This window comes from Thamnophis sirtalis, unplaced genomic scaffold (genome assembly GCF_051295495.1).
Source record: "Thamnophis sirtalis isolate CommonGarterSnake01/CBP01778 unplaced genomic scaffold, rThaSir2_p1.2 scaffold_11, whole genome shotgun sequence".
Taxonomy (NCBI): Eukaryota; Metazoa; Chordata; class Lepidosauria; order Squamata; family Natricidae; genus Thamnophis; species Thamnophis sirtalis.
In genome coordinates this window covers 29,988,901-30,016,513 of record NW_028261391.1, presented here as the reverse complement: position 1 = coordinate 30,016,513, position 27,613 = coordinate 29,988,901, and the positions used below count along the sequence as shown (strand labels likewise).

General features: G+C 36.1%; 1 protein-coding gene across 1 annotated transcript in view; it reads right to left on the bottom strand.

Annotated features, from left to right (window-relative positions):
* Window positions 1–865: 865 nt before the first annotated feature.
* The window catches only part of GK5 (glycerol kinase 5), a 40,664-nt gene continuing 13,916 nt past the window's right edge, over window positions 866–27,613 (bottom strand). Inside the window, exons 4-16 of the mRNA XM_087725436.1 lie at window positions 24,807–24,900; window positions 22,836–22,967; window positions 20,710–20,785; window positions 19,495–19,556; window positions 19,337–19,410; window positions 18,896–18,956; window positions 14,765–14,891; window positions 13,897–14,001; window positions 11,931–12,025; window positions 11,015–11,118; window positions 9,725–9,784; window positions 6,432–6,565; window positions 866–4,787 (exon numbers count right to left, since the gene is read on the bottom strand). Of these exons, the coding sequence (XP_087581562.1) occupies window positions 4,633–4,787; window positions 6,432–6,565; window positions 9,725–9,784; window positions 11,015–11,118; window positions 11,931–12,025; window positions 13,897–14,001; window positions 14,765–14,891; window positions 18,896–18,956; window positions 19,337–19,410; window positions 19,495–19,556; window positions 20,710–20,785; window positions 22,836–22,967; window positions 24,807–24,900 (1,279 nt within the window). The 3' untranslated portion in view covers window positions 866–4,632. The remainder of the gene's footprint in view (window positions 4,788–6,431; window positions 6,566–9,724; window positions 9,785–11,014; window positions 11,119–11,930; window positions 12,026–13,896; window positions 14,002–14,764; window positions 14,892–18,895; window positions 18,957–19,336; window positions 19,411–19,494; window positions 19,557–20,709; window positions 20,786–22,835; window positions 22,968–24,806; window positions 24,901–27,613) is intronic.

Genomic DNA, 27,613 nt, shown 5'->3' with positions numbered 1-27,613 from the left:
ATATTGGTGTGGCATTGGAAGCTAAGGAGAGTTGGGCCTGGTTACTATTTGGATGGGAGATTTCACAGAAATTCTACATCCATGAATGATCTAAGAAATTGAATATATTCCAGAAGAAAGCAATGTTAACCCCTTCTCTATTGCTGGAAATTATATATTGTATTTTTCGGAGTATAAGATGCACCTTTTTCCCTCAAAAGAGGCTGAAAATCTGGGTGTGTTTTATACACTAAATACAGCATTTTTTGCCTCCTGAACCCCCCCCCTTCACCAAAATGGCTGTGCATAGCCTTTAGGAGCCTTGTAGAGTGATCCTGGGGGCTAGGGAGGGCAGAAATGAGCAAAAAATTGGTTGTTTTTTGGTCAATTTCCTCCCCCCCCCTGTCCCCAGGAGCACTCTATAAGCCTCCTAAAGGCTATGCATGCCCATTTTTGCAAAAAAGGGGCCATTTTTGGGAGGTCTTCAAAACTTTGATGCGTCTTATACTCCAGTATGTCTTATACTCCGAAAAATACAGTAAGTGTATTCAATAGTCACCTGAAATTAAGTCTCAGCTTAAAGAAAATATTACTTTTTATTGCAATTACAGTTAAAAGTTTCATGGAGCAATTCTGTAACTCTTTATTTGTCCACCAAATTCAGTGGCATTGAATTCTTGAGCTGCACCCAAGTCAGAAGAAGACATAACAGTACCTTACTGATGAAATTGGAAACCAGGGGAATTCAGCTCAAAGCAATTAAGCAGAACAGATTTTTCTCCATTTACACCCAATTCCTTTCCGAGTTACCATTTTTACAGCACAGAACAAAGCTTGCAAGGATATAAAACTATTAATGCACAATGATTCGTCTTAAAGGTCATACTTAAATACAATAAGAGTCTGTTTTATTTATAGTTTCAAAATATTTTGAGACTGGAACGTATATTTACAAGTGAGTATTCAGTATATACATCTGAAGTAATAGATCACAGTATAAATTAAAGCAGCTTTGATTTAGCACTTTGTAACAGCTAGTTTCAATTTACAAAACATATATTATGAAAATATAAGCACAAAATACAGTTCTTAGGTATATAATATTGTACAGATTGCTTGAACAGAGTAGTGATTCAAATTAATCAGTATATTAATTCAGAACAATACAATGATCTTTATTACAGAATTAAAAATATATTAAATATATATTTTTAGAAACTGTTCTTTCAATTAAATAGCACGTGATGAATATTCTACCAGAGGACTTGCCTATTTGGGGTGGGTGGATGGAGGGATCTTTCCGGCTCTTGTGACCAGACATAGATCAGTCCTATAATTCACATACAGTAATCTAGTTACTATAATCAGTAATGTATAAAATGCAGATGAAATATAATTCACTATCCTAATTATGTTCTGGCTCAAGAAACAGAGGAAGCACTAACATGATTTTCAAAGAAAGCTCCCAGTTGCTCCTATTCCTTCTTCTGGCACTTAGGCCTTTGCTTTTATGATATACAGCACCATAAATCAGAATCTGCAATAAAATTTCTGCTTAGAAAAAATACATGCCAGTGATTTTCATACTTAATTGCTGTTGCATATTACTACTTGCAACAAAACTTTTGTGTAATTTTTTTTGAGACTTGTCTACAAATGTTTAACTCATTTTCTCCTTTGTGTTATTTTTCTGTGAGGTTTTGCTTTATCTCTGATGAATATATTGCGCCATCACAGAATAGGTTGTAGACCTTCCCAATACCGCAACCCTTTAATACAGTTCCTCATGTTGTGGTGACCCCCAACCATAAAATTGGTGTCTCAGTTTCTAAGATCATCGAAAATATGTGTTTTCCGATGGTCTTAGGCGACCCCTGAAAAAAGAGTCATTCGACCTCCAAAGGGGTCCCGACCCACAGGTTGAGAACCACTGTTGTAGATGAAGGACTCCCTTGTTGCAAAGGTTATATCTCTCTCTCTGACCAAAGATATATCACTACATAGCCAGTATACACATGGCTCAGAAAATTCTAAGACACAAAGATTAACTTCATTTCACTACTAAGTATTTTTGAATACCAAGATGAAGTTTACAAATTTTCAGGTAATCCTTGTTTTACAACCTTTTGTCTAATGATGGTTTGATGTTATGACCGCCTTGGCAGAAAAGTGATTTAAAACCCATCTTTGAAGTTACAACTGCTTGTGCCACCTTGTGGTCACATGACTGCAATTCAGGCACTTGGCAACTGGCTCTCATTTATCATGGTTGCGGCATCTGGCGGTCACACAATGGTGATTTATGATCTTCCTAGCCAACTTCCGACAACAGAATGAATTGGGAATCTGGATTCGCTTAATGACTGCATGATTTGCTTAATGACATGATTGGCTTAACAACCACAGTAAATGACCATATTAGGAACTGAAATTCTAGTCCCAATTATGGTCGTAAGTTGAAGACTATGTTTTCCAGTATTTCTAAAACTAGGAATCTCCCGAACTTCTACCAGTGAGTACTGAGCTGAATTGATTATAGATCCGAATTAGCATAAAATGTCTTCTTAAGTAAAAATAGAACGTAGCCCTAGACTTAATCTCAGCATCAGATATTTATAATGCACTGAAAATTACTTTGCATAGCATTTAAAACTGAAATCTACTAGTGACAAAATTTAGATGCTGCATAATTTCTAAGAAATAAAATTTGCAATTACTTTGCACAAATTTAACTGGGTTCCATTCAAATGTAAAAGTAATGTTGTGAAATTCATGCACTTTTCTTAAAATCTGATAAAAATTCAGGCTAGGCATACGACATTTTCAGCTAAGACAATTAACCAATCTAGATTGGGCCAAGAAGTGATAGTGATCTTTTTCACATAGACCAAACATGTATTCTGGTTCATAACAATGTGTGACCTTAACCACAGTAATCTAGAAATTACCACAGAAAGCAGTATGCTGACATGTACTATTTCCCAAATATTCTACCTTCAATATTTTATATGCTACATAATGACTGCTATAAAGTGTTTAAAAGTTCTGAAGTATCAGGTACTGAAGTGTTTAGATAAGCCCAAAGTGAGATCCACTTTGAGCTTATCTAATGAGTAAAAAACCCATCTCTTTATGACAGTTGCACTGGAATCATGTGAGAGATGCTTCTTTGATTTCTGTTTAAATTTAAAGTTAAGATTCTAAAATCTTAACTTTTAAAAGGTAGATATACCAAGATGTTTTCCTATATCTTAGATCAGAATATCAGGACTTCCAAAGGTTACTGGACAATGCTGACTATGCTGGCCCTATCAGCAAATCCTAAATTCTTCATATAGATAGAAGACAGCTGACCAATTTCCAATTAAGCAATTTGGAAACTTCACATTTCACCATTTTTAAAGCCATAAAAAATTAAGGTCATCATTGCAAGGGTGAGTCAATTCACATGCTAATTTACTGTCTGTATTCTATCGTTTGGAACATCATTTGGCAGGAAGCTGCTTTCGACATCATGTTTCACTTTTAGCTTACTAGTTTTCAGCATAAAGAAGAAATCTTAAAATGAACAAAACGCTTTTACTACTTTTCACTCTAGATAGTCAGCCTCCAATCCTAGAACCAATTTACCTATATGGATGCATCTGTGTCTCATTCGGGGATGGAGTGGGAGGAGATCATTCCAATAAATATATTTCTACCAAAAGGAGACAATTTACAGTAGAAAACAGAAGTATATGGTATGTTTGTATCTATGCAGAAATAATTTTTGTGATACAATCATAATCTAGATTTTCCACATGAAATCTGCTAGGGTAGTATCTGAACATTCCCGCATACTGATCTCATGAATAAAATCAAGTCTGTCCATTATAAATAAGCACCACTTAGAACATGACGCTCTGAAATTTAGTCTCTGGACCATGACTTGGGGTTCACTACTATTCCAGGAGACTTTTTGTATTGCTTGAATATTGTCTGAGAACAATAACTGCTTAGTATGATTAAGTCTTAAAGCAGAAATAAAGTTGTGAGTTACACTATATTACCAAAAGTAATCGCTCACTTGCCTTTACTTCCACATGAACTTATATTGGCTCCCAATAGATGTTCAGGTGCAATTCAAGTTTCCTGGTTATTGCCTTTAAAGCTTTAGATACCATAGAACCGAGCTACTTGCAGGACTACCTGCTCCCCTCAACTCTGCCTGCCCCATGTATTCCCATATGGACATGCCTCATGCTGCAGATCTCTGCTGACTGATGTCTAATGGATGTTGTTACAAATTCTCTACCCAATACTCATATTAATACAGAACAGATAAATGAAAATCAGTCTGTTAAAATCCAGACTAACTGTAATTAGCACAAAGAATAATGAAAAAAAGTCATTAATTTGGAGACGTCACGTTATAACTGATATGCATCTGTAGAATAATAAAAATGAATGAAGCATGGAATGGACTAAGGAAATATCTAACCACATTATGGGCACTAATGCAGTGTCAGTGACTCAACAATGAATCCAAAGGGGGGGGGGGATACTAATAGCAATTCAGTCGGGAAGACTTAATCACAGGTTAAATACTGTAAGTTCATGAGCGAATACTTTTGGCAATATAGTGTATATTGTCCAACATATAAATAATATTAATTACTGAGATGCCTGGCTATACCAAGACAGAGAACGACAGACGGCTTTTATCCAGTTACTCATGGCAGGTTCATACTCCTTTGGCTCTCTTTGTGGCTTAAAAACCATGTCAGTTTGCCTCAACGTCTTCAGATGTTCTTTGTCAGTCCAGTATCCTAAAAAGAAAGATACAAAATAGTCATTCTCATGTTGACCATAATTCCTGTATTAAAACATGTGTAGGGATATATATAAATCTAGTAAATCTAGTGCCCTTGTCACCTCAAGGCTGGATTATTGCAATGCGCTCTACATGGGGCTACCCTTGAAAAGCATTCGGAGACTACAGTTAGTCCAGAATGCAGCTGCACGAGCGATATTGGGTGTACCGAGGTACACCTACGTTACACCTGTCCTCCGCGAGTTGCACTGGCTACCAATTGGTCTCCGGATGCAATTCAAGATGTTGGTCATTACCTTTAAAGCCCTACATGGCTTAGGACCAGCGTATCTGCGAGACCGCCTACTGTCACATACCTCCCAACGGCCAATAAGATCCCACAGGGTGGGCCTCCTTTGGATGCCGTCAGCCAGTCAGTGCCGGCTGGCGGGCCCTTGGGGGAGAGCCTTCTCTGTGGCTGCTCTGACCATTTGGAACCAGCTACCCCCAGAGGTCCGGACCTTGCCCACTCTCATGGCCTTCAGGAAGGCTGTTAAAACCGGGCTGTTCCGGCAGGCCTGGGGCTTTTGACCTTATTGAAAGGCCCAGCCCCGACTAGAACGAATGTGTGTTGTGAATTTCAAATCATTTTTTATTTTCCTTTTTTTCTTTTTTTCCTTTTTCTTTTGCTTGTAATCCGCCCAGAGTCCTGCGGGATTGGGCGGCCTATAAATTTAATTAATTAATTAATTAATTAATTATAATAATTATAATTATAATTATAATAATAATAATAGAATTGAATTTATTGCATTTATATGCCGCCCTTTTCCCCGAAGGGGACTCATAATAATAGTAGTATGAAGAATATAAACATGATGTTTATAATAATAATAATAATAATAATAATAATAATAATAATAACAACAACAACAACAATAGCATGAAGAATATAACACGATGTTTAAATATTTGGAATACTTTTCATATTACAGAATTAACTTGCAGAATAAATCTATTAAGTAATAATCTACAGATTTTTCTGCAACATTATATATTCTGTGGTTGTTTCTCTGTAAGTGCCCCTTGTCCTGTGGATTTCCCAGAAATACACTAGGCTCCAACCCTCTTGTCTTCTAGAAGTTTGGAGAGCTACGTAACTCTTCCCACAATTGTAGAGGCAGGATGAGGTTGGAGACGAACATGGCACAGGGATGCATAGGAAAGTGTTGCCATAAGGTGCGATGGCATTTTTAATGGAGTTATAATTGATTTTTATTTTATGGTTTGGTGCTTTCTGTTGATTTAACACTGCCCTCCCCAGTGTTGCTGCTACGATACAGGCAGCTATGTAAATGTTTTTAAACAAACAAAGAAAGAAGCAAACAAATAGTTTAGTCAACAGTAAGAGAGACGTACTATTGTAGTTTTATGTTCTACCTTGGTTCAAATGATTGCAAATGATTTTTGAAAATTAGCAAAGCTGGCTGGAGAATTCTGGGAGTTCAAGTTCTCCAAGCTTAAAGTTGCCAAGGTCGGAGACCCCTGCTATACAACATACTCTTGGAAAAAAATCATTATTTGCCAATTTTGTACAATATGGAATAAATGACCATTTCTCTTGAAACAGATTCCCCCAGATATTCAGACTAAAGCATACCAATAGCAAGGCCTGCTAGAAAAGCTGCTCCAAGACAAGACATGTCTGTGCTGTCAGGCTTGTTTATTGATTTATTGATTAAATCCGAAGTCATCTGCATCACAAAACTATTTTTACTGACACCTCCATCAGCTCTATAAAGATGGGCGAGAGAAGAGAAAAAAACATAATATTCAAATTCAATAAAATATATATGATTTAAATTGTATGCTCAAAAAACAAAACATAAACACTGCAGTATCTGCAATCTCAGAATGGTATGCATAATGGCTATTCTACTATGATATAAGTAGCAAATGGAGTTGCTTGTTAGGTTTTTTAAAAAAATCAGAATAAAACTGAGTGTAATTATCAAGAGACTGAGATTTTCCATGTTTTGAAAATGTTTAGTTTTATATTTTATTTTCATCAGATGTATCTGAGGTACTGGAGAATCTGATTTGGAACCTTTAATAACTGGATAAGATCCAGTTATAATAAAATTCACGTTTGCTGAAAACTAAGTAGTTCAATTGATCAACATGGTTTTGTCAGGATAATATTCTTTCTGAAGGATCCTATTTCCAGCTTGACAGTGATAATAAAGTCAGCATTACTATTGGTTGGATTTATCAGCATATCAAAAGGCATCTGTCAATAGGTACAGCATTCTTGTACAGAACACTGCAAACATATAATGCTTCAATGTGTAACATGGCAACATGGCAATGCTTTGAAGAAGGTCTAGCTCAAACTAGATGAAAAAAGGAAAGCTAAGTGAAATGGAAGCAAAGGTGATGTATGTTGTAATATTTAGAAATGTTTAAACAAGTCATGAATATAATCCAATAGATACTATATTCTGATAAAATGTACCATTCTTAAGGTAACATTAACTACTTTCTATTTCATAGTTGTACCTACAAGAAGATTACCCAGCTAGTATCTTAGATTTTGAAAGAATAAATTGGAAAGCAGTGGTTTGACAAAAATACAAATACCATTAAGAGACTAACAATAGCTTTGTTAATAATTCTACAGGCTGGGGGAGGGGGTGTTGCTGGCGTTGCGATGGTATGTGAGATCTTGAAGCTCCAAGATCGCCGTCAATATCTCTGCCGCTGGACAATCCTTTTGGACCTAAACCGTCCTGTAGACACGGTGATAGAGAAGGGCACATCCTGCTGATCCCAGGGACATCGCAAAGTCCCTGGTGGATCCAGGAGAAGCCCTTTTTTCCAGCGACAGAGAAGCAGCCATTAAAGCTGTTGAAAGTTGGGACAGCTCCAGAATGGAAGGAAAGCTGGAGAGAAAGTGTTTCGAATTGGTGAGATAATTTTTATTATTAGATGAGAGAACACCCTAAAAGATTAAAAGTAAAGTTAAAATTGAAGACAGAAGAGGTCAAGCGGCGAGATGTTATTTTTCTTTAATCCTTTTATTGCTGGAATTTTTACAAAGGCTTCTTATTTTTTAAACTGGACTGTTTTTTTCTTTTCTTTTTCTAATACTTATTGTTTAAGACTTTCTTTCTTTTTCTTTTTTCAACGGCCTATTGTATTTTCTTTTTAAAAAAATCCCCCCTTAAGTTTGGAATATAAAGAGGGAAGCAAAAGTAGAGGAAAAGAAGTAACACTGCCACTTAGAGGCTTGGAAACATTTCTTTTCTTTTCTTTCTTTGTGCATTTGATAATCTTGTGCAAAGTAAGAGCTGGTGTTACATTTCAAGAAGCTTGTTTATTGAAAATGATAGTAGGATGAGCACAGATTGTTTATACAGGTGCTCCTCTGGGATACCATCAGTAGTTGGACTGGAGTGAAAAGAAAGCTTGGAATTGAAAGAAAGAAGATTGCAGTGAACTTGGAAAGAGAACTGTTTTGTTTGGAACTTAATAAAAGAGCCTTGGATTCTATATAGTGGCAGTGTTTACTAACTGGAGGAAAAGATCAATACAGATGATGTTGCAGCAGGAAAAAGAAAAGGAAGTGACATTGCAGATGATTATGCAAGAAATTCAAAAAATACAAGTAAGAACAGAGAACATTGAAAAGAGAACAGAGAATATTGAACAAAGAACAGGAAAAAATTGAAAATATCTACCAAACGATGATGAAATATGAGGACAGATTTCAAAAAATTGAAGAAAAAGATGAACAAAGAGATTAGAAAATTGGAGATATTGACAGCAGATTGAGAGTGGTTGAAAAAGACAAGAATGGAATATAGGAATAGGAGATCGATAGATCAGAATTTTACCTCAGATTCTAGAATATAGAAGAAGAAAAGGGAAAAAATTTGGCAGAAGTAATGATAGAAATTCTGGCAGAAGCATTGGTGATAATCAAAGGGAAGATGATAGAAGGAACAGATGAGGGGTTTCGAGTCTTTACAAGATATGCAGTGAAAAATAAGTTGCCAAGAGAAGATCATATAAGATTTACCAAGAAAGCAATTAGAACACAAACACTACAAATGGCAAGAGATAAAAGATTGTACTACTATTGGATGGATACAGGATGATGTAATGAAATGCTATAATAAAAATTAATTTAAATTTATTCAAATTTAGAATATTTTGCATAAAATGAAGTAATAATAGTTATAGTTAAATAAATGATTAACAATGATAAAAATGTATGTATGTATGTGTGTGTGTGTGTGTGTGTGTGTGTATGATTGATAATATGAGATTTTATATAAATTGTGAGTGAGGACTATGGAGAGGGTGCACAAAAGTTTTGTAACCAAAAATAAACAATTTATACAGAATATAATATAAAGATGTACTACTACTGGATGGATTTAGGATGACATAATGAAATGCCATAATATAAATTTCTTCAAAATTTAGAATAACTCACATAAAATGAAGTAATAAGTTACAGTCAAATAAATGTTTAACAATGATAATAATTGTATACATATATATGATTGATAATATGAGATTCTATATAAATTGTAAGTGAAGACTATGGTGAGGATGCATAAAAGCATTGTAACCAATCGACACACTGTATGTAACTGGAAGATGGTTTTATGTTTTATGTTTATCTGTGCTTGTTTGTTTAAAAATAAAAATAATTTTTTTTCAAAAAACAACAACAATTTTACAGGCTTTACATCTTTACAGGCTTTACAGGCTTTACATCTTTCGATTAGGCGCTTACAACAAGAGATGGTTCCAAAATAGAATTACACTGGCTGTAACTTAATCATTGGGCCCTAAAGTTCATGCACCAAACTTATTTAATATATAAATTCATATTAAATATTCATATTCATGTTGAATATTTTGGATACAATATAAACATACCGAATGGACATCGATGGAATGTTCACCTCTGTTGTAATGATATCGTGCAGCTGTTTGTTTCTTGAAAAAATAGATGGGGAAGTAGAAATTCAACGAAGTAGCAATATATTAAGTAACAATTATATTAGAAGCATAAAGTGTCAAAAGGAACAATAATCAATCAAAATTAGCTAGATATTTAAACACGTGTTTATAATGGAGTTAAAATTAGCTATAGTAAAATAAACTAAGAGCTCTAGATTTTTGAGCTATAGTTTTTTAAATAACATTTAGGGTTTTGTTTTTTCATCAGATTAAAGCAGTATACATCAGATACTCAATAAAACCCCAGAAAATAAATTATAAGCAGGAAAGATACTAAAGATCAAGGTTATACATCAAATTGTTTTGTATCATTTTAAAGGCAGAAAAATTAAATGAGAATTCCAATGATCTTAATATAGAAAGTGCTATTAGTACAAAAGTCTAAAACTAATAGCAATATATTCCTAGTCTATCCACAGTCATTTTATCAGATAACCATTGTTCCCAAATTAGAATATATGAATTCTGTTCTTCATCTTGGGCTTTTATGACAAAGGCAGAGGTGACAATTAAGATCAATATATTTAATTTAATGTAGCTTTCTCAATAATCAAAATATTAAAGCATTTTTGCATCTCCTAAGTGATCACACATTTTGTAATTGCCAACAAAAAGTAATATAAATAATATAAAGCCTATTTATAATATAGATTTTAGTTGCTGAAGTTGAATTTAAAATTAAATCAGCAAGGAACAAAGCAAAATAAATCCCATTATCTAATCTATTGTCTTAAATCTTGTAGAGAACCAAAAATGAAATACAAATGGAGAAGTGGATTTGAACAGGAGAAAATACAGGGTATTGCAAAGAAATGTGCATAGAAAGCAACTGTCAAAAAAGTCATTGGAGTGAACAAGGGTTTAAGCTTACATAGTTTGTATGTCCTGGGATATAATGATAGGGATTCATTTCCTACATGGATGTGCTTGTATTTTAAGGGAGTTGGGTTGCCCTCCCTTGACAGTGAACAGGTTTATTCCAAGAAGCAATCCAAAAGTATAGAGGTATTACAATGGAAATGTATACGCTGAACATTTATCTTGGTAATTTTCTGAAAAACTATGAATTCTGAACCAAACAGAAACTAAATGTGATTGGTTGTAATGACTGCTGATATGTAGCTAGTATAGCCTGTGTGCACAAATAGTACAAGGAGGGCATACTGAGAACAGGCCCGACCATGTTGAGGGGGCATGTCCACGTACCTGAAAGCGATGGATTCCAACACAGCTCGAACAAGATGCTTTTTGGTAGTAGTAGGTGTGATCCCCATAAAAGAAGTACATGCATAAGGATCATTCACAGGTATCTGAAATAAAACAGATTTTGAAATAAAATATATAGGCATATGTTATATAGACAATTGTTCAAGAAAGGACTGAAATATTAGGGAAAAGAATAACTTACAGGTAACAATAAGAGCAGCATAGTAAGAAGAAGAAAATTGAAAGAACAGTAAGCAGTCTATAAGCAATATATATATTGCTTTATTTATTTATCAGCACAAGATAGATAGATAGATAGATAGATAGATAGATAGATAGATAGATAGATAGATAGATAGATAGATAGATAGATAGATAGATAGATTCAGAATGTAATTTTATTTACCTTGAAAACATTGTAGAACATACTGGAAGTTGAATAAAATATATATAGCTAGCCCTTGATGTACAATCACAACTAAACCCAAAATCTCCATTGCTAAACAAGGCAGGTGTTTAGTGAATTCAGCCTTATTTGCTAACCTTTTTTGCCAGTTTTAAAGCAATTCTTAAATTAAACGTGGTTGTTAAGTGAATCTGGCTTTGCCCACTAACTTTGCTTGTTGGAAGCTGGCTGGGAAGTTTACAAATGGTGATCACATGATCACGGGACACTGCAACCGTCATAAATACATGCCAGTTGCCAAATGCCCAAGTTTTGATCACATGACTATGGGGATGCTGTAATAGCCGCAAGGGGACCAAAAGTTTTCATGTCACTTTTTTTAGCGCTATCATAACTTTGAACTAAGTCATTAGTGAATGGTTGTAAATCAAGGACTACCTGTAATTTAGAACAATCATACTTGAAAGAAAAACAGTCACTTAAGTAAATAAATCAAGCAGTATTTTTTACCTGCAAACCACTAAAAGATGGAACAAAACAAACGCCTCCCGAATTTACTAGGCTATGTGCCATTTGTGATGTCTCTTCGACATTGTCAAAAAGTTCTGTGTAAGCACACAAGATATGAATTAATATGTATCAACAACTCCCAAATTTCTACACAACATTATCAATGAATCCAAGAAAATATATATCTTATCTGCTCCTTTCATTATGATTACCTCAGCTACCTTTTCAGTACAGGTAGTCCTAGATTTAAAACCATTTAGTGACCATTCAAAGATAAGGGCACTGAAACATGTGATTTATGACTGTTTTTCACATTGATGAGCATTGCAGCATCCCCCATGGTCATGAGAGCACTTTGCAACTGGCATGTATTTATGACAGTTGCACTGTCCTGGAATCATATGATCATCATTTGTAACCCAGCCAGCTGGCTTCCAACAAGCAAAGTCAGTGGGGAAAGCTAGATTTACTTAATGACCACATGATTCACTTAACAATTGTAGTGATCTATTTAACAACTGTGGCAAAAAAGATAGCAAAAAGGGGCAAAATTCACTTAATAACTGCCTTGCTTAGCAATGGAAATTTTGGGCTCAATTGTGATTGTAAGATTGAGGACTACCTGTATTGGAAAATATTCTAGCTTTTCAAGTGTTGGGCACCTCTTTATGGCAAAGTAATCTAAATGGTCCTTTCTGTTTCTCAAAAAAGTGAGGGAAGTGCTGTTCCTTACTGTTGAGGGAGGAAAATGTTAGGAAGATGGAAGATGCTATTCCATCTTCTCACTATTGGCAGTGTTGGCAGGAGTAGTTGAATGGACAAATGGAAGTAAGGAAGAATAGCAGAAAAGTGTACTTCCTATGTTTGTGCCAGAGGAAATGGAATAATGAGTGTTTATACAGCTATGGCTTAACAAGTTATATTACATTTATATATAAGTATTGTGGGTGCACCAAGGTACACCCACGTTACACCTATCCTCCGCGAGCTGCACTGGCTACCTATTAGTCTCCGAATCCGCTTCAAGGTGCTGGTCGCTACCTATAAAGCCCTACATGGCATCGGACCTGGGTACCTGAGAGACCGCCTCCTGCCGATTACCTCTCTCAGACCAATTAAATCGCACAGGTTGGGTCTCCTCCAGATTCCATCTGCCAGCCAATGTCAGCTGGCGACTCCCTGGGGGAGAGCCTTCTCTGTTGCAGCTCCGGCCCTTTGGAACGAGCTCCCTGTTGAGATCCGTATCCTTACTACCCTCCCAGCCTTCCGCAAAGCCATCAAGTCCTGGCTGTTCCAGCAGGCTGGGGGGAGCTGAGAAGCATCTACCTCCACAGAAATTGTGAATGTTGGTTTTGTTTTTAATATGTTGTCTTTGTCTCGTTCCCCGCTTTCCCTTGTCTTTTGTGAGCCGCCCGGAGTCCTCTGGGAGTGGGCGGCATACAAGACAAATAAATAAATAAATAAATAAATAAGTAAAATACAGCTAGACATGAACTTCTTTCAATGCAGATTGTCTGATACTGTGGACAACATTATTCCTAAGCATGTAATCTGCCACTTGAAATGCAATATAGATGCAAATTCTGTATAAAATCTTGCAAATCTTTTTACTGCATGGTGATAAAGTACACATATTTTGGGGTCAGAGTGTTTCTAAATCTAAAACTATATTTCTTCTATAATACAGGTAATATTAGTAGCATTACTTTATTTTTCATGGTATGTCGTTTTAAAATATAAAATGCAAGCTTTTAAATACTGCATTCACATTTGCTTTACCTGGTGTTTCATTTGGCATTGGATCATAAATAAAGTAAAAAAGAACTGCTATAATTTACATCTTCAGAATTATTAAAAGGAAAAAAGACAATTTCCTCATCAATCCACATTAAAACATGTTGAGATGTGATATTTTTACTTTATCATTCATAGGCTTAAATAATTCAACTTCAATAATTAAACTCACCTAAGCTCTGAATCCACTTGATAGCATTTCCAGTATCAGAAGCATTGCCTTCAGTTAAGTAGGTGATCTCGCTCCCAATTTTCCAACCAACCAATGGATACAAGCCTTGAAATAACAAAACATAAGTTTTCAGGGATATGCCAAAATAGGCCTATTACATTAACAGAGAAGCTTTGGATTCATCAATAGAAGACATGTTAATAATGTTCACCAAATTCCCCTACAATCTCTGAAAATATAGCCAGAGAATTAAGACTCCCTATAAGGGATAGAAGAATAATTAAAGAATCCTTCCTTTCCCCTCTTTTGGATAAGTTGTAACTTTAAACAATTGCTAAGCAACTGGTCAAGAATTATCCGTAGGTTATATTAATAGGGAAATCAGTGATTTATCATAGAGCACAGCATTAAGCTACATTCAAATCTATTTTCATAGTTATATGTTCTTCCATTGTTTGAATAAATGAGGGGATACATTTACATGAAGTTTCCTAAACATAGAAGTCTTTTGAGAGACTTATTCATATCATATTTTTATAAAAATTTGATAATCTTTATACGCCAGGTTGAATTGGATCTTCTATATCCAGTCTTTCCCATAAGGAAGTCTTTCTTACTTTGGTGTTGATGTTGACTAAAATATATTTTTATTACTAATTGATAAATAATTAATATACTTAATTATATTAATTATTTTAATTCTAATAAAATGAACTTTTGTAAAATTAAAACAAATAAATTTAACATTAAATTGAAATTAACATTTAATTTATAAAGCATTGTATTTATACAATAATTATTTTTATTTCATGGTAAAAATTTGCTGTGTCCACAATTGTTCCTGCCAACCAGAAACATATAAACCTACCTTTCTTAGATAGATGAATGTTGTTTCCAGTATTAATATCCCAAAAGGTACCAGTCCCCATGGTGACTTTTATGTCGCCTATGTCAAAACAGCACTGTCCAAACATGGCTGCCTGCTGGTCTGCTACCTACAAATGAAAATCAGAGAGTGAGGTATCACCAGCTATTCTAGAAATTAAACATCTAAACATTGAGAAGTGCATCATAACTTTACTGTGTTGAAAAGCTTATGTGCCAAGCTTTAAAAAAATGAAAAGGAATAGAATGGAAAGAAAACATGTAATTTTCCATTTCATTAGTCAGATAAATAATATTAATAGGTGTTCTGTCTGCCTGCCTGCCTGCGCTTGTTTTAAAAAGTTTTATTTAAGGTAGCCTCAGAATCTGGTATCACTGTTGTGAGGAAAATAAATTCTTAGAGAAATAGGACTGTGACAGCAAAATAGAAACATAAAAGGAAACAAAGAAGGAATGTGCGTTAATCAAATAGACACACAGAAAGGTGGCCTTGGATGTCTAGCTAACAAAAAGCTTTATCAAAAAAAAATATGGCAATCTAGTGACATGTTTCTTTTTCTAAAACAATGATTCTTTCTTGAAGATAGTAACAATAGAAGCACAGGAAATAACTGAGAATTGTGAACACTGCAGCATGTCTTGATTATTTGCATTGGGTCCTGTATTTTGATTTCACACTGTAGAGCAGGGATCCTCAAACTTGACAACATTAAGACTTGTGGACTCAACTCCCAGAATTTTCCAGCCAGCATAGAATTCTGGGCAATTGAAGTCCATAAGTCTTAAAGTTGGCAAGTCTGAAGACCTCTGCTGTACAGTCATAAAGTGATAATGCTGGCAGAACTTCTTACAGTTGCTGGGTCTGGATTACACATATTTGTACTTCTGGTTTCCAATTTTCCTTACATTTTTAGTAAACCAGCTATGTTTTAGCTTCTCACAAAGTCCTTATCCTAGCAGTGCTTCTGGCGCACTGTGGGGCAATTGAAAGAATAATTAAATCCAGCTGGCTGCTGCACATAGGTAAGGCCATTGAGACAGGAGAGGAGAGAGACAAACAGCTTCTTCCAATCCATTGTATTATGGAACAAAGTTTATCACGCTCAGGGAACAAAGAGGCATTTTATTATTTGAGCTGTAATTCTAACAAAGATATTATTATTATTCGCAACAACAGAATTGTATCACAGCGGCCAGTTGTTTCGCCAGATTTGGCATTGATTACTAGTCGGGCCCCACCCAGGGGCCTAGGACATCATAGCGTATTTTCGTAATATGCATACAGATCCAAGCAGTGCGGCGTTTTGCATTTGACTGATGGTGATTTTGTCAATTTTTAACTGTTTTAAATGTAATTCCAGTGCTTTTGGAATAGCACACAGTGTGCCAATTACCACTGGAATTACCACTGCTGGTTTGTGCCATAATAGTTGAATTTCAATTTTTAAGTCCTGGTATTTCGCGATTTTTTCATATTTCTTCTCGTCGACCCTGCTATCACCTGGTATTGCAATGTCTATGATTGTAACCTTATTTTTCTCAACCAGTGTGATGTCTGGTGTATTATGAGCCAGTATTTTGTCCGTTTGTAGGCGAAAATCCCACAAGATCTTGATCATCTGATTTTCAGTGATTTTTTCAGGCTGATGTTCCCACCAGTTTGTTGCTGTTTTAATATTATAATTTTTGCACAAATTCCAATGGATCATTTGTGCTACTGAATTGTGCCGCAATTTATAATCAGTCTGCGCGATTTTTTTACAGCAGCTGAGTATGTGATCAACAGTTTCATCAGCTTCTTTGCAAAGTCTGCATTTGGCATCATCAGAGGATTTTTCGATTTTGGCCTTAATGGCATTTGTGCGGATAGCTTGTTCTTGCGCATCCAGGATTAGTGACTCTGTTTCTTTCTTTAATGTACCTGTTGTTAACCATAACCAAGTTTTTTCACTGTCCACTTTATCTTTTATTTTTTCCAGAAATTGGCCATGCAGTGCTTTGTTCTGCCAACTCTCCATTCTTGATTTTATCACATATTTTCTGTATTCTTGTTTTGTCTGTTGGGCCTTCAGTAGATTTTTGTTCTTTACTTCAATTAATAGATATTCTTGACTTTCTTTTAAATAATCAGCCAGTGCATGTTTTTCTTCTTCAACTGTTTGCTTCACTTGTAATAATCCTCTGCCACCTGATTTTCGGGGCAGGTATAGTCTATCAGTATCACCACGTGGATGTAAACTGTAGTGCATTGTCATTAGATTCCTGGTTTTTCGGTCCAAAATGTCCAAATCAGCTTGTGTCCAGTTAACTATACCAGCTGTGTCTTATAACTGGTATTGCCCAGGTATTTATGGCCTTGATTGTATTTCCACCATTCAATTTAGATTTCAAAATTTTCCTAACTCTGTTGGTGTACTCTCGCCTGACAATAGTTTTTACTTCTCCATGCTTGATGTTATCCAACTGCAGAATGCCGAAGTATTTGTAGGCTTCATTTTCGTAGCATTTAAATAGTTGGCCATTGGGCATTTCAATTCCCTCACATGCAGTGATTTTGCCCCTTTTTATGGATACAGTGGCACATTTTTCCATGCCAAACTGCATTGAAATATCGGTGCTGAATACTCGGACTGTGTTTGTCAATGATTGGATTTCTATTTCTGACTTTCCATAAAGTTTCGAATCATCCATATATAGTAAATGCGAAAATTTTTCAGCTTCTTTGGCATTATTATTACTATTACTATTATTGTTGTTGTTGTTATTGTTATTATTATACATTTCGTAAAATAAGTTATGTGTGGTAGGAAAAGATACCGAATGTATTTAGAAAAACATAATGACAGAGGCTTTAAAACTATACTCTTCTCTATTCATTTTAAAACAATTTAGGGACTAGGTAGTACATCAATAACAATGCTATTTATTTCTCTCTCTGCGCACAACTTAAGGAAGCTTTGATAAGAAAGCAGCAATTGTTCATTTATGTTACATTGTAGATCAAACAGGAAAAGGAAGAAATAATTGACAAAACCCTAATCTAGCATCACATAACTTATACTCATTTTTTTAATTTATAAAAGGTTTCAGTTGGTTCTCTTACCCATTTCCCTGACATACTAATTTGACAGACATGAAAAAAGTCAAAAATGGTTTAAGAAATATTTAGAGGTAGTTCAATTGACTCCACAATTTCAGTCGTAAGTCTTGATGATCCTAAAGCAAGTCATCAGTTGACCATACCTGATGTTACAACTTTTTAAAAGACAGTTGTTAAGCAATTATCATGGTTGTTAAACAAACCTATTGTTCGCTAGGGCAGTTTTTGACCAAAATCTGAAATAAATAAGTTTCTGGAAAAAAACATTGTAAATCACAGTCATGTGACCATACAAATGGACATAAATGTAGGCTTGTTGACAAATGTCCAAAATACAGTCACATGCCTGAAGTATATCTATGTATCTATGTATATTTCTCAGATTTCAGAACTTTGAAACTGTGTCCTAAATAGTTTTTTTGGACGTTCATAAGGTGAATGCTAATATGATGTGATGTCAGGATTAAGTTCTGGCTAGGTTCCAGTCCTAGAGCATAAACAAGGTATGCTAGATGTATTGAATATAATCATTATCAAATACAGGTTCTGAATTGTGGCCCTAAATAAGTCCTGCCCAAATAATATATGTGAATCATATTTACATTTATATTTAGGCTTCTAAGTTCAGGTTAAGAATATGAGTGTTTTATTAGTTTTGAAAGATTTCTAGATAAATGCTGAATCTTAAAACTTGGCTCTCAAAGCATCCAAGAAGTATAAATATTTAGAACATAATATTGTGCAATTTTAAGTTCTTTAAAAAGAACTTCTCATTAACAATTCACTGAAATAGAAGATTTCAAAACTGGAATGCTTAGTTTTTAAGACGGATTAAATAGCATGATCTTCAGAGTAAAATGAGATTTACAAATGTAAATGCAGCTATTGTGCAAATCCATTTGTGCATACTGATTCTTCCTCTACCTTTCTTCCAATCAGCTTATAATGAAATTTAAGAACTGAATTAATTCAATGTAAAAGGTTTTAAATAAGTTAATTTGAATCTATACTTACCAAAGCTGCTATTGCAATAGGCACTCCAAATATTTCAGGATCAACTGATCCAAAAATGTGACTTAAAATAAAGATAAATAAATAAAGTTAATGCTCCCAACTTATTCAATACATTTGCAGTAAATGAACTAACTAGAGAAAAATTATCATTTCTATTCTAAACAGAACTTTGATACCATTTCATATATATATTTCAACTATTTCATATTTATATTTCAACTAGACAACTCATGACCCATGGTTGTTTTTTTTTGCAAAAACAGGGGCATTTTTGCCTTGCCCCAGCCCTGCTGTAGCCTGCAGAGTGCTGCTGGTGGCTGTGGGAAGGCAAAAACGTTTTTTTCTTACTTACTTTTTCAAAAACTTGGTGTGTCTTATAGTCTGAAAAATATAGTAGTCTTCATTTGGAAAATGTAAAAATATATGTTAACTAAAACTTACCTAGTGTCCTCTATTGGAGGGAAAAGCGATATTGGAATGGAAAGCAACTTGCTAAAAAGGTTACTCCACTGCAGCTGAAATCACAAGCATATTAAAAAACAGTTTAAAAACAATTCAAAGACAAATCATAACAACATGGCAGAAGGAACTCATCATACCTTAAAAGGATCAAAAAACGCAGTGGTACTGGCATTTGAATAATCTGTAGCATACGCTGCACCTAGAATGTACAATCAGATATTGAAAATAAAACAAAAAGCAATTATAGTACAACATGGAAATTACAATTTGGTGATTCATCTCCTGAACAATGTATCAGTTACATAATTTATAATTATAAAACCATGATTGCCTCCTTCCAAGAAGTTATTTTAATTATCTTGCAATATCGAACAGAGCAGTTCATTTAAACTAATGTTCTATTAACGCTATTATCACCATTGCCTTTATTGGTGCGCTTGATCCTCTATACCCGGGATGGCGAAGCTATGGCATGCGTGCCACAGGTGGCACACGGAGCCATTTGTCAGGACACGCAAGGCATTCCCCTCAGCTGGCCAGTGCGCATGCGTGTGTTGGCCAGCTGAGTTCAGCCTTTTTAAAAGCCATTTTTCATCCTCCCCAGGCTCCAAAGGCTTTATAGGAGCCTGGGGAGGGCAAAAAGAGCCTCCCCCCCCCCCGAAGCCCTCCGGAGGCTTCAGGAGCTTCAGAAAACCGGCACTATGGGAAAACAGGAAGTTCGGGAACGGACTTCTGGTTTGCTTGGAGGGTCGGTTTAAGCCCTCTGGAGGCTTCAGGGACCTTCAGGAGGCTTCCTTGAAGCCTCTGGAGGACTAAAAAGCACCCTATGAGCAAATGGGATGCGTGCACCCTGACACCGAAGATGGCGACTGCCGACCACGCAGTCTGAGCAGGTGAGCCGACTCCGACTGAGTCGCTCCCTCCTTCCTGGGTCCTGCGATCCCTGTGCTGAACCTAGGTTCGCTTGCAGGTCCGCTATGAGGCACAGGGTCTGGAGCTCCCCCCTGCCTCCGAACCACGGCTCGGGAGCCTCTCAGTAGCGCTATCCGCTTACCGTTCACAGGCTGATTGCAGAGCACACAAGGAAGCTATGCTAGACAATTACTCTTAGCTGAAAGGAAAAAAAGGTAAAGTCTCATACCATGGACAGCCAGCTAAATTAGCTCCTTCTGGGCCGAAGACTGAGGTTAATCTGGGGAGTCAGAGAAGAAGCAGAGGGAGTGGCCTCAAGATCTACCTCAGTCTCCGGGCAGATGGGCCGTGACAACACCCAGATGTGACTGCTCCCACGCCCCACTTCGGAGACATGGGTGTATTACCTTTCCCTCCTCCAATTTAATCACTGTACCTACCTTTAGTGAGTTTATAAAGTAACCAAGTGTCAACTGTTCCAAAACAGCAATTGTCGTCTTTAGCAGCTTGTTCTACCTGCAAATGAACACACAGGTCACAATTCTCTTTGCAGGAAGACAAATGTAATCCATTCACATCAGTGCACTTATAATAGCTCTAGACAGCTAGTCTGATACTCAGTCAAGTCTAAGGGGTTGATAGTAGTATGCAAAACCCTAAACAATCCAGCAGATTGACTTAATTAGGCTAATTAATTAGTACATCAGCCTTCTAGGCGCTTATGATGTTTAAAGGAAATCCTTTTCTTTATGCCATAATGTGGAAAGTGCTGTTCAGAAGATGAATCAGATAGTTTATGAAATGTACAAGTCCATGCATCTTGGCTGATCCCAAAACTAATATTTTAGATGTCTTTCAAAAACACACTGCATGATATTGGGGAGGGAGAAGAGGGGGAGAGGGAGGAAAAAAACAGTCTGGACCCTTTGCTAGCTACTGACTAAAACTGCTAGATGAGAAGAACAGATTACCACTGTAAATTGTAAATTGGCTATTGACAATACAATAATGCAATAGCAGAGTTGGAAGGGATCTTGGAGGTCTTCTAGTCCAACCCCCTGCCAAGGCCAGGAAACCCTATACCATTTCAGACAAATGGCTATCCAACATCTTCTTAAAAACTTCCAGTTGGGGCATTCACAACTTTTGGAGGCAAGCTGTTGCACTGATTAATTGTTCTGTCAGGAAATTTCTCCTCAGTTCTAAGTTGCTTCTCTCCTTGATTAGTTTCCACCCACTGCTTCTTGTTCTACCCTCAGGTGCCTTGGAGAATAGTTTGACTCCCTCTTCTTTGTGGCAACCCCTGAGATATTGGAACACTGATATCATGTCTCCCCTAGTCCTTCTTTCTACTAAACTAGACATACCAGTTCCTGCAACCGTTCTTCATGTTTTAGTCTCCAGTCCCCTAATCATCTTTGCTGCTCTTCTCTGTACTCTTTCTAGAGTCTCCACATCTTTTCTACATCGTGGCGACCAAAACTGAATACAGTATTGCAAATGTGGCCTTACCAAGGCATTATAAAGTGGTATTAACACTTCACGTGATCTTGATTCTATCCCTCTGTTTATGTAGCCTAGAACTGTGTTGGCTTTTTTGGCAGCTGTTGTTCACTGCTGGCTCATATTTAAATGGTTGTCCACTAGGACTTCAAGATCCCTCTCAGAGTTACTACTATTGAGCAAGATACCACCTATATTGTACCTGTGCATTTCATTTTTCTTGCCTAAATGTAGAACCTTACTCTTTTCACCAATGAATTTCATTTTATTAGATAGTGCCCAATGTTCAAGTTTGTCAAGATCCTTCTGTATCTTAAGCCTGTCTTCTAGAGTGTTGGCTATTCCTGCCAGTTGGTATCATCTGCAAATTTGATGAGTTCCCCATTTATTCCCTCATCCAAATAATTGATGAAGATGTTGAAGAGTACTGGGCCTAAAACAGAGCCTTGGGGCACTCCACTGCATACTTCCCTCCATGTAGATGCAGTTCCATTGAAGACTACATGTTGAGTGCAGTTGGTCAGCCAGTTACGAATCCACCTGGTGGTGATACTCTTTAACCCACATTCTCCTACTTTATCTAGTAGTAGGTTATGGTCTATCTTATCAAATGCCTTACTGAAGTCCAAGCAAACTATATCGAGGCATTCCCCTGGTCCACTAATTTTGTCACTTTTGTCAAAAAATGCAATAAGATTAGTCTGGCATGATCTGTTTTTGACAAGCCCATGTTGGCTTTTGGCTATTATTTTGTTTACTTCTAGATGTTTGCTAATTCATTGCTTGATTATCTTTTCCAGACTTTTTCCTGGTATTGAGGTCAGGCTGATAGATCTATAGTTTCCTGGATCTATTTTTTTTCCTTTTCTGAAGATGGGAACTACATCAGTTTTTTTCCAGTCCTCTGGCAGTTCCCCGGTGCGCCAGAACAGGACACTGGAAAAGACTAGAATAGTTACTAAGTTCATCTTCAATTGGAAATTTGCTAAAACAAATAAATGAACACCAGTAACCTCGGAGCCAACAGGAAATCCCACACAAAGAATTTTAACATGAGGCTTACCTCAGATAAATGTTGTAATATCCAAACCAGTCTTAAAGAGACATGTTGTGTCGTAAAACTAAAAGAACGGGCTAGCAGAAGTTTATTAATCCGAGTGAAAAAGTGCAGCAAAGAAGAAAAACCATGGACTGCCTGTTTGAAAACAAGATTTGTAGGATGAACATTTGAGCTTCTGCCCAATTAGATTTAAATCAAGTTATATTTATTTAGGACAACACAGTAAATGAAATGTATATTTTGAATTGAATCCAGAATAAACAGTACATTCTGGAAAGTTTGCAAAATTGGCTGCAGTTTCACAGAAAATACATAGTTTTGGGGTTGTTCTGCATTTCAGCAAAGACAAAATCCAGAGGATCCCTTACCTTTCTTTGCACTGACTCATCCAGTTCCCCATCTTCCCAGTATTTTCCATTCCCTCATTCTATAGGAAATGTGTTGGCCCATATACCTGCCTCCCTACTACAGTGGTCTCAGCAGTTCAAAACACCATCTCTAATTGGCCTACCTGCTCCCAATTTTTGGATCTTTTCTTTGCAACCTTCTCTCAGCTGCCACAAAAATATATTGGATGTATATCTCGCATCAGTTGTTTCAGCAGTAAGAAGCAAGTTTTATTGGCATGTCCTATGAGCATGCCGATTGCTCAAATCAGCTGCACATTTTATACATTCTTAATATTCTTAGTAGCATATGCTTACAGCTTAGTGGACTGTGTTCAGATACAAAGGCAAAAAATGATTTATTTATGCCTTACTTCATTGCTTATATAGTGGTTATCTGGACCTGTATATAACATTTTCTGTCATGCCAGTCCAAAATAAGTTTTGTTGTTCAGAATTCCAGCAAGAAGCAAGTTGGACAGACAATTTTCTGGTGAGTAGGACTAGACCACAGTCTGACTGTTACCAGTCTTTGTGTACAGGGGATCAACAGAGAACACTGAAAAGCAAGAATGTATTTTACTTCTGACTGCTAAGAAGGAACTCCATTTTGAATACTGCTCATATTATAAACTTGCGACATACAGAAATCAGAGCAGAAAAAGGTTATACCCCAAGAATTTGCCAGGTATGCTATTTTTCCACATGAAAGTAATTTTTAACATGCCATTTTTAAATTAAAAAATAACTTTATTTCAGTGTTTCAAAACCAATCTGAGTATATAAGAAACAGTCCCAGAACTTTTTAAAGAGCAGAAGTAAAAATTCATCTGCATCCCCCTCACTAATACAGGCAGCCCTCGAGTTACGACCCCAATTGAGACCAACATTTCCATTATTAACCAAGAGAGTTGTTAAATAAGCTTTGTCCCATTTTATGACCTTTCATGCCACAGTCGTTAAATGAATCATTGCAGTTGTTAAATTGGAAGCAATGTTGTTATGGGAATATGGCTTTTCCATTGACTTTGTCAGATGGTTGCAAAAGGTAATCACATGACCCAGAGACACTGCAATAATCATAAATATATGCAGTTGCCAAGTGTCCTGAATTTTGATCACATGACCATGAGGATGCTGCAACAGTCCTGTCCCCTTTGGTGCCATTTAACTTCAAAAATAAATGGTTAAGTCAAAGACTACCTGTACCAACATTTTCATTCAGGGAATTTGTGGCTAAGCTTATTTTACCAAATCTGCATATTTCCAAATCTAATAATAAAGACCAAGATATATAACATGCTAGGAGATTCATGGCTAATTGCCTCTCCTAATCTTGTAGTTTACAAAATGCAGCTGTGGAAGAGAGGACTTACTTGCCATTTAGAAAAGGAGAAGTGAAAGAAAAAATCAAAGATTCTCACCTATGACATTGCTTCTTTCATAAAAATACAGGTAGGGCAGCTCTAACTTACTTCTCTCATCTGCAAATCATTAGACATCTCCTAACCCATTGGTTTAAATAAGTAACAACCAAATACCAGCCTTCCTTCAACCAACTTACTTTCAGCACAAAGAAGTATCTTACCTTCATTAAAAAAGATCTGTTCCAGGATTTAACAAGGTTAGCAGCTCTCACATCTTGCCAACTTATGAAATTATGAAAAGGTTTCCCTGTCTTTCTGGAAGAGCAAAAAGGGATAATTGACTTTCCAATTGTTTCACTAATGTTATCTTTTAGTTCAGTAACAGAGTTTGGATATTAGCTTTAAATAGATTACAGATAAAAAAAATGTAGCAACAGAATCAAAGAAATGTACAAGTAGATGGGATCACAAAAATCAACTAGTAGTTCAACCCTCTACAATATGCAAAAAAGTCCATAAACAAATAAACCATGTTCAAAAGGCAATTGTCTAGCTCTTCTTAGAAACTGCTGTGAATTGATCATTTGTGGTTATAAAGATCTTACAATCAGGAAATCTTTTTAAGTGAAATGTAGGTATTTGCAACTTGGGACGTTGTTCGTTTTTTGGGCATCAAAAAGTTTTCACTGACCAATGAGTTTCACACACCAGCAGATTACATTTTCTTCTTTAGACTATCTTGTGCTTCCCCTCCCCCTGTCAAATGGAGCAAGATTGTAGCTATTCATTGATGGCTGATAATTACCTCTGCAAATTAATATCATCACACTGTAATCATTGCAACTCATTATGTCCATAATGAAAAAACCAATTGGCCAAGAGACTTTAACACTAACTGGGTGTGGAGCCTTTTGGAACTGTTGAAAGGACTGTGTTGTAGACTGGAGATAGATGATGTTGTATCCCTCCTCCTCTGTTGAGAGAGGGCCATTTAATGTTGACATAGATTGCCTCTCTGACTCCTTTTTTAAACCTGTAGCCCTCTCTGTCCAAAATGTGGGCTTTTCTGTCTTCAGAAAAGTGGCATCTGTCTTTTAAATGCATATGGACTCCTGAACTTTGTCCTGATGAGAAGAAAAACCAGAAAGTCCAGTTATCTCTTGAAAAAGCACCTTTGGAACAACCATTACCTGGATGATTGAGAATCTCCACACACATCTAACTCGTACCAATTATTTCTTGTCCTCATATTTGTGACAATAGAAAACAGTTTCTGACAATCATCTCAATGGACTTCAATACTGATACCATCTCTACTTTCAATCTTCTGTTCTCCAGATACATCATGCCAAGTTTCATTGGCTTGTTGCTAAGACCTTGTTTCATCTCTTTTGCCTTCACCCAATCTGTTCTAGTCAATGTCCTTTTGGAAATGGTGCCCAGAATCTTTCACATAGTTCTAAGCTATGGTTTTCACAGTGCAGCTTTGAGAATGTTTCTTGTAATGCTGCCCAGAACTCTTTTAACATAAGTTTCACTGTTGTCTCATGTTCAGCTCACTGTCAATGACCAAACCCAAGTCCTTCCTCAGTGTAATGCTTCAAAGCCCTTTCTTGTATAATGCCCTGTATCTTCCATCTCTAAATACAGTACTTTACATTGTTCCCTGTTGAAGGATATTTTGTTCGTAGCCCAGTTTTCCAAACTGAGCAGTATAGATTGCAATATTGTTAGATCCTGGTTACCGGCTAGATTTCCTAATTGTGTTTCAACTGCAAACAGGATGAGCAAATTATCCATTTAAAATTGATGACTAATATTGGGCCAACACAGAGACCATTACTTGTCTCTCACTCATTATGGAGCTATAAATGCTGACTGGAGTGTGGTTAGCTAGTTAATTATGGACCCATTTTATTGCAGCACTATCCACTCATACCAGTATAGTTTTTTATCATGTCAAAGAAAAGAGATAAGATTTGTCTCACCTATTTTTGACAAAACTATGCTGACTTTCAGAAAGAAAGCATAGTCTTCATTTTGTCTACAAATGGCCTACTTTATTATCTACCCTTTAGCATATTACAGATATTGATGTTAGGCTCACTGTCAATTATTATGTTAACTTTATTTTTCTTTTCTTAATCCCGGATACTCTATTTACTCTTTCTCTATCCTGTAACACTTCCCACCCCGATCCTCGAAGATGACATAAGTTCAAGTCCTAATAATGCTTCAGTCAGATCCTTCAGTATTTTAAGTGTATTTCCTTAAAACGTGGGGACCTGAAGAGGTTCCAATTAGTTGAAATGCTGGATTTCAGGGAAGTGTTGGGCTTTAGTGACTATGCTCTAGTCTACACAACAGTTTTTCTGTTGTGACATGAAAGCCTAACTAGTAGATTCAAAGTAGCTATTTGGAGCCTTCTGTTGTTTGTTATTAATTTATGCTACTCAAATTATCATTTCCTTTGGAGAGAAAGAGTCAAAAACTGGAGTTCTCACACTTTCTCTTAATCGTGTTAGGATCTCTCAGTTTGAAGTAAGCCATAGCTTTACACCTTCGTTGATTTCCTCTTGCTACTGACATATATGAAGAAATCCTCCTTATTTCATTTTGCCTCACTGAATACCTTTAGCTTTCCACCTTTGCCTTCCTGACCTTACGCCTAATTTCTGAGCAAAACCATGGGAAGAATTCTTTGAATGTTAATCCTTTATTCCACTTTAAAAAAGCACTCTTCTTTAATCTCAAACTCCTTCGTGAGCTGCCTATTCAGTCACATGGGCTCCATTGCCATTATTTGAAATTAAGCCATACTTCTGTTTCCAAGAAAACTCAACTAGTGACAAAATCTTTGTCTTTTGTTTTGTTCCTATGCATTTTCTTTACTATTTCAATTATTAAAAATAGCATTTCTAAAATCCATACTTTGTATTTGACTTGTTTAAACCAAAATTTTTGCTAAGATCAACTCTAGCATATCATGGTCAGTTTTTAAAATCTATTCAATTAATGACTTCCTGTC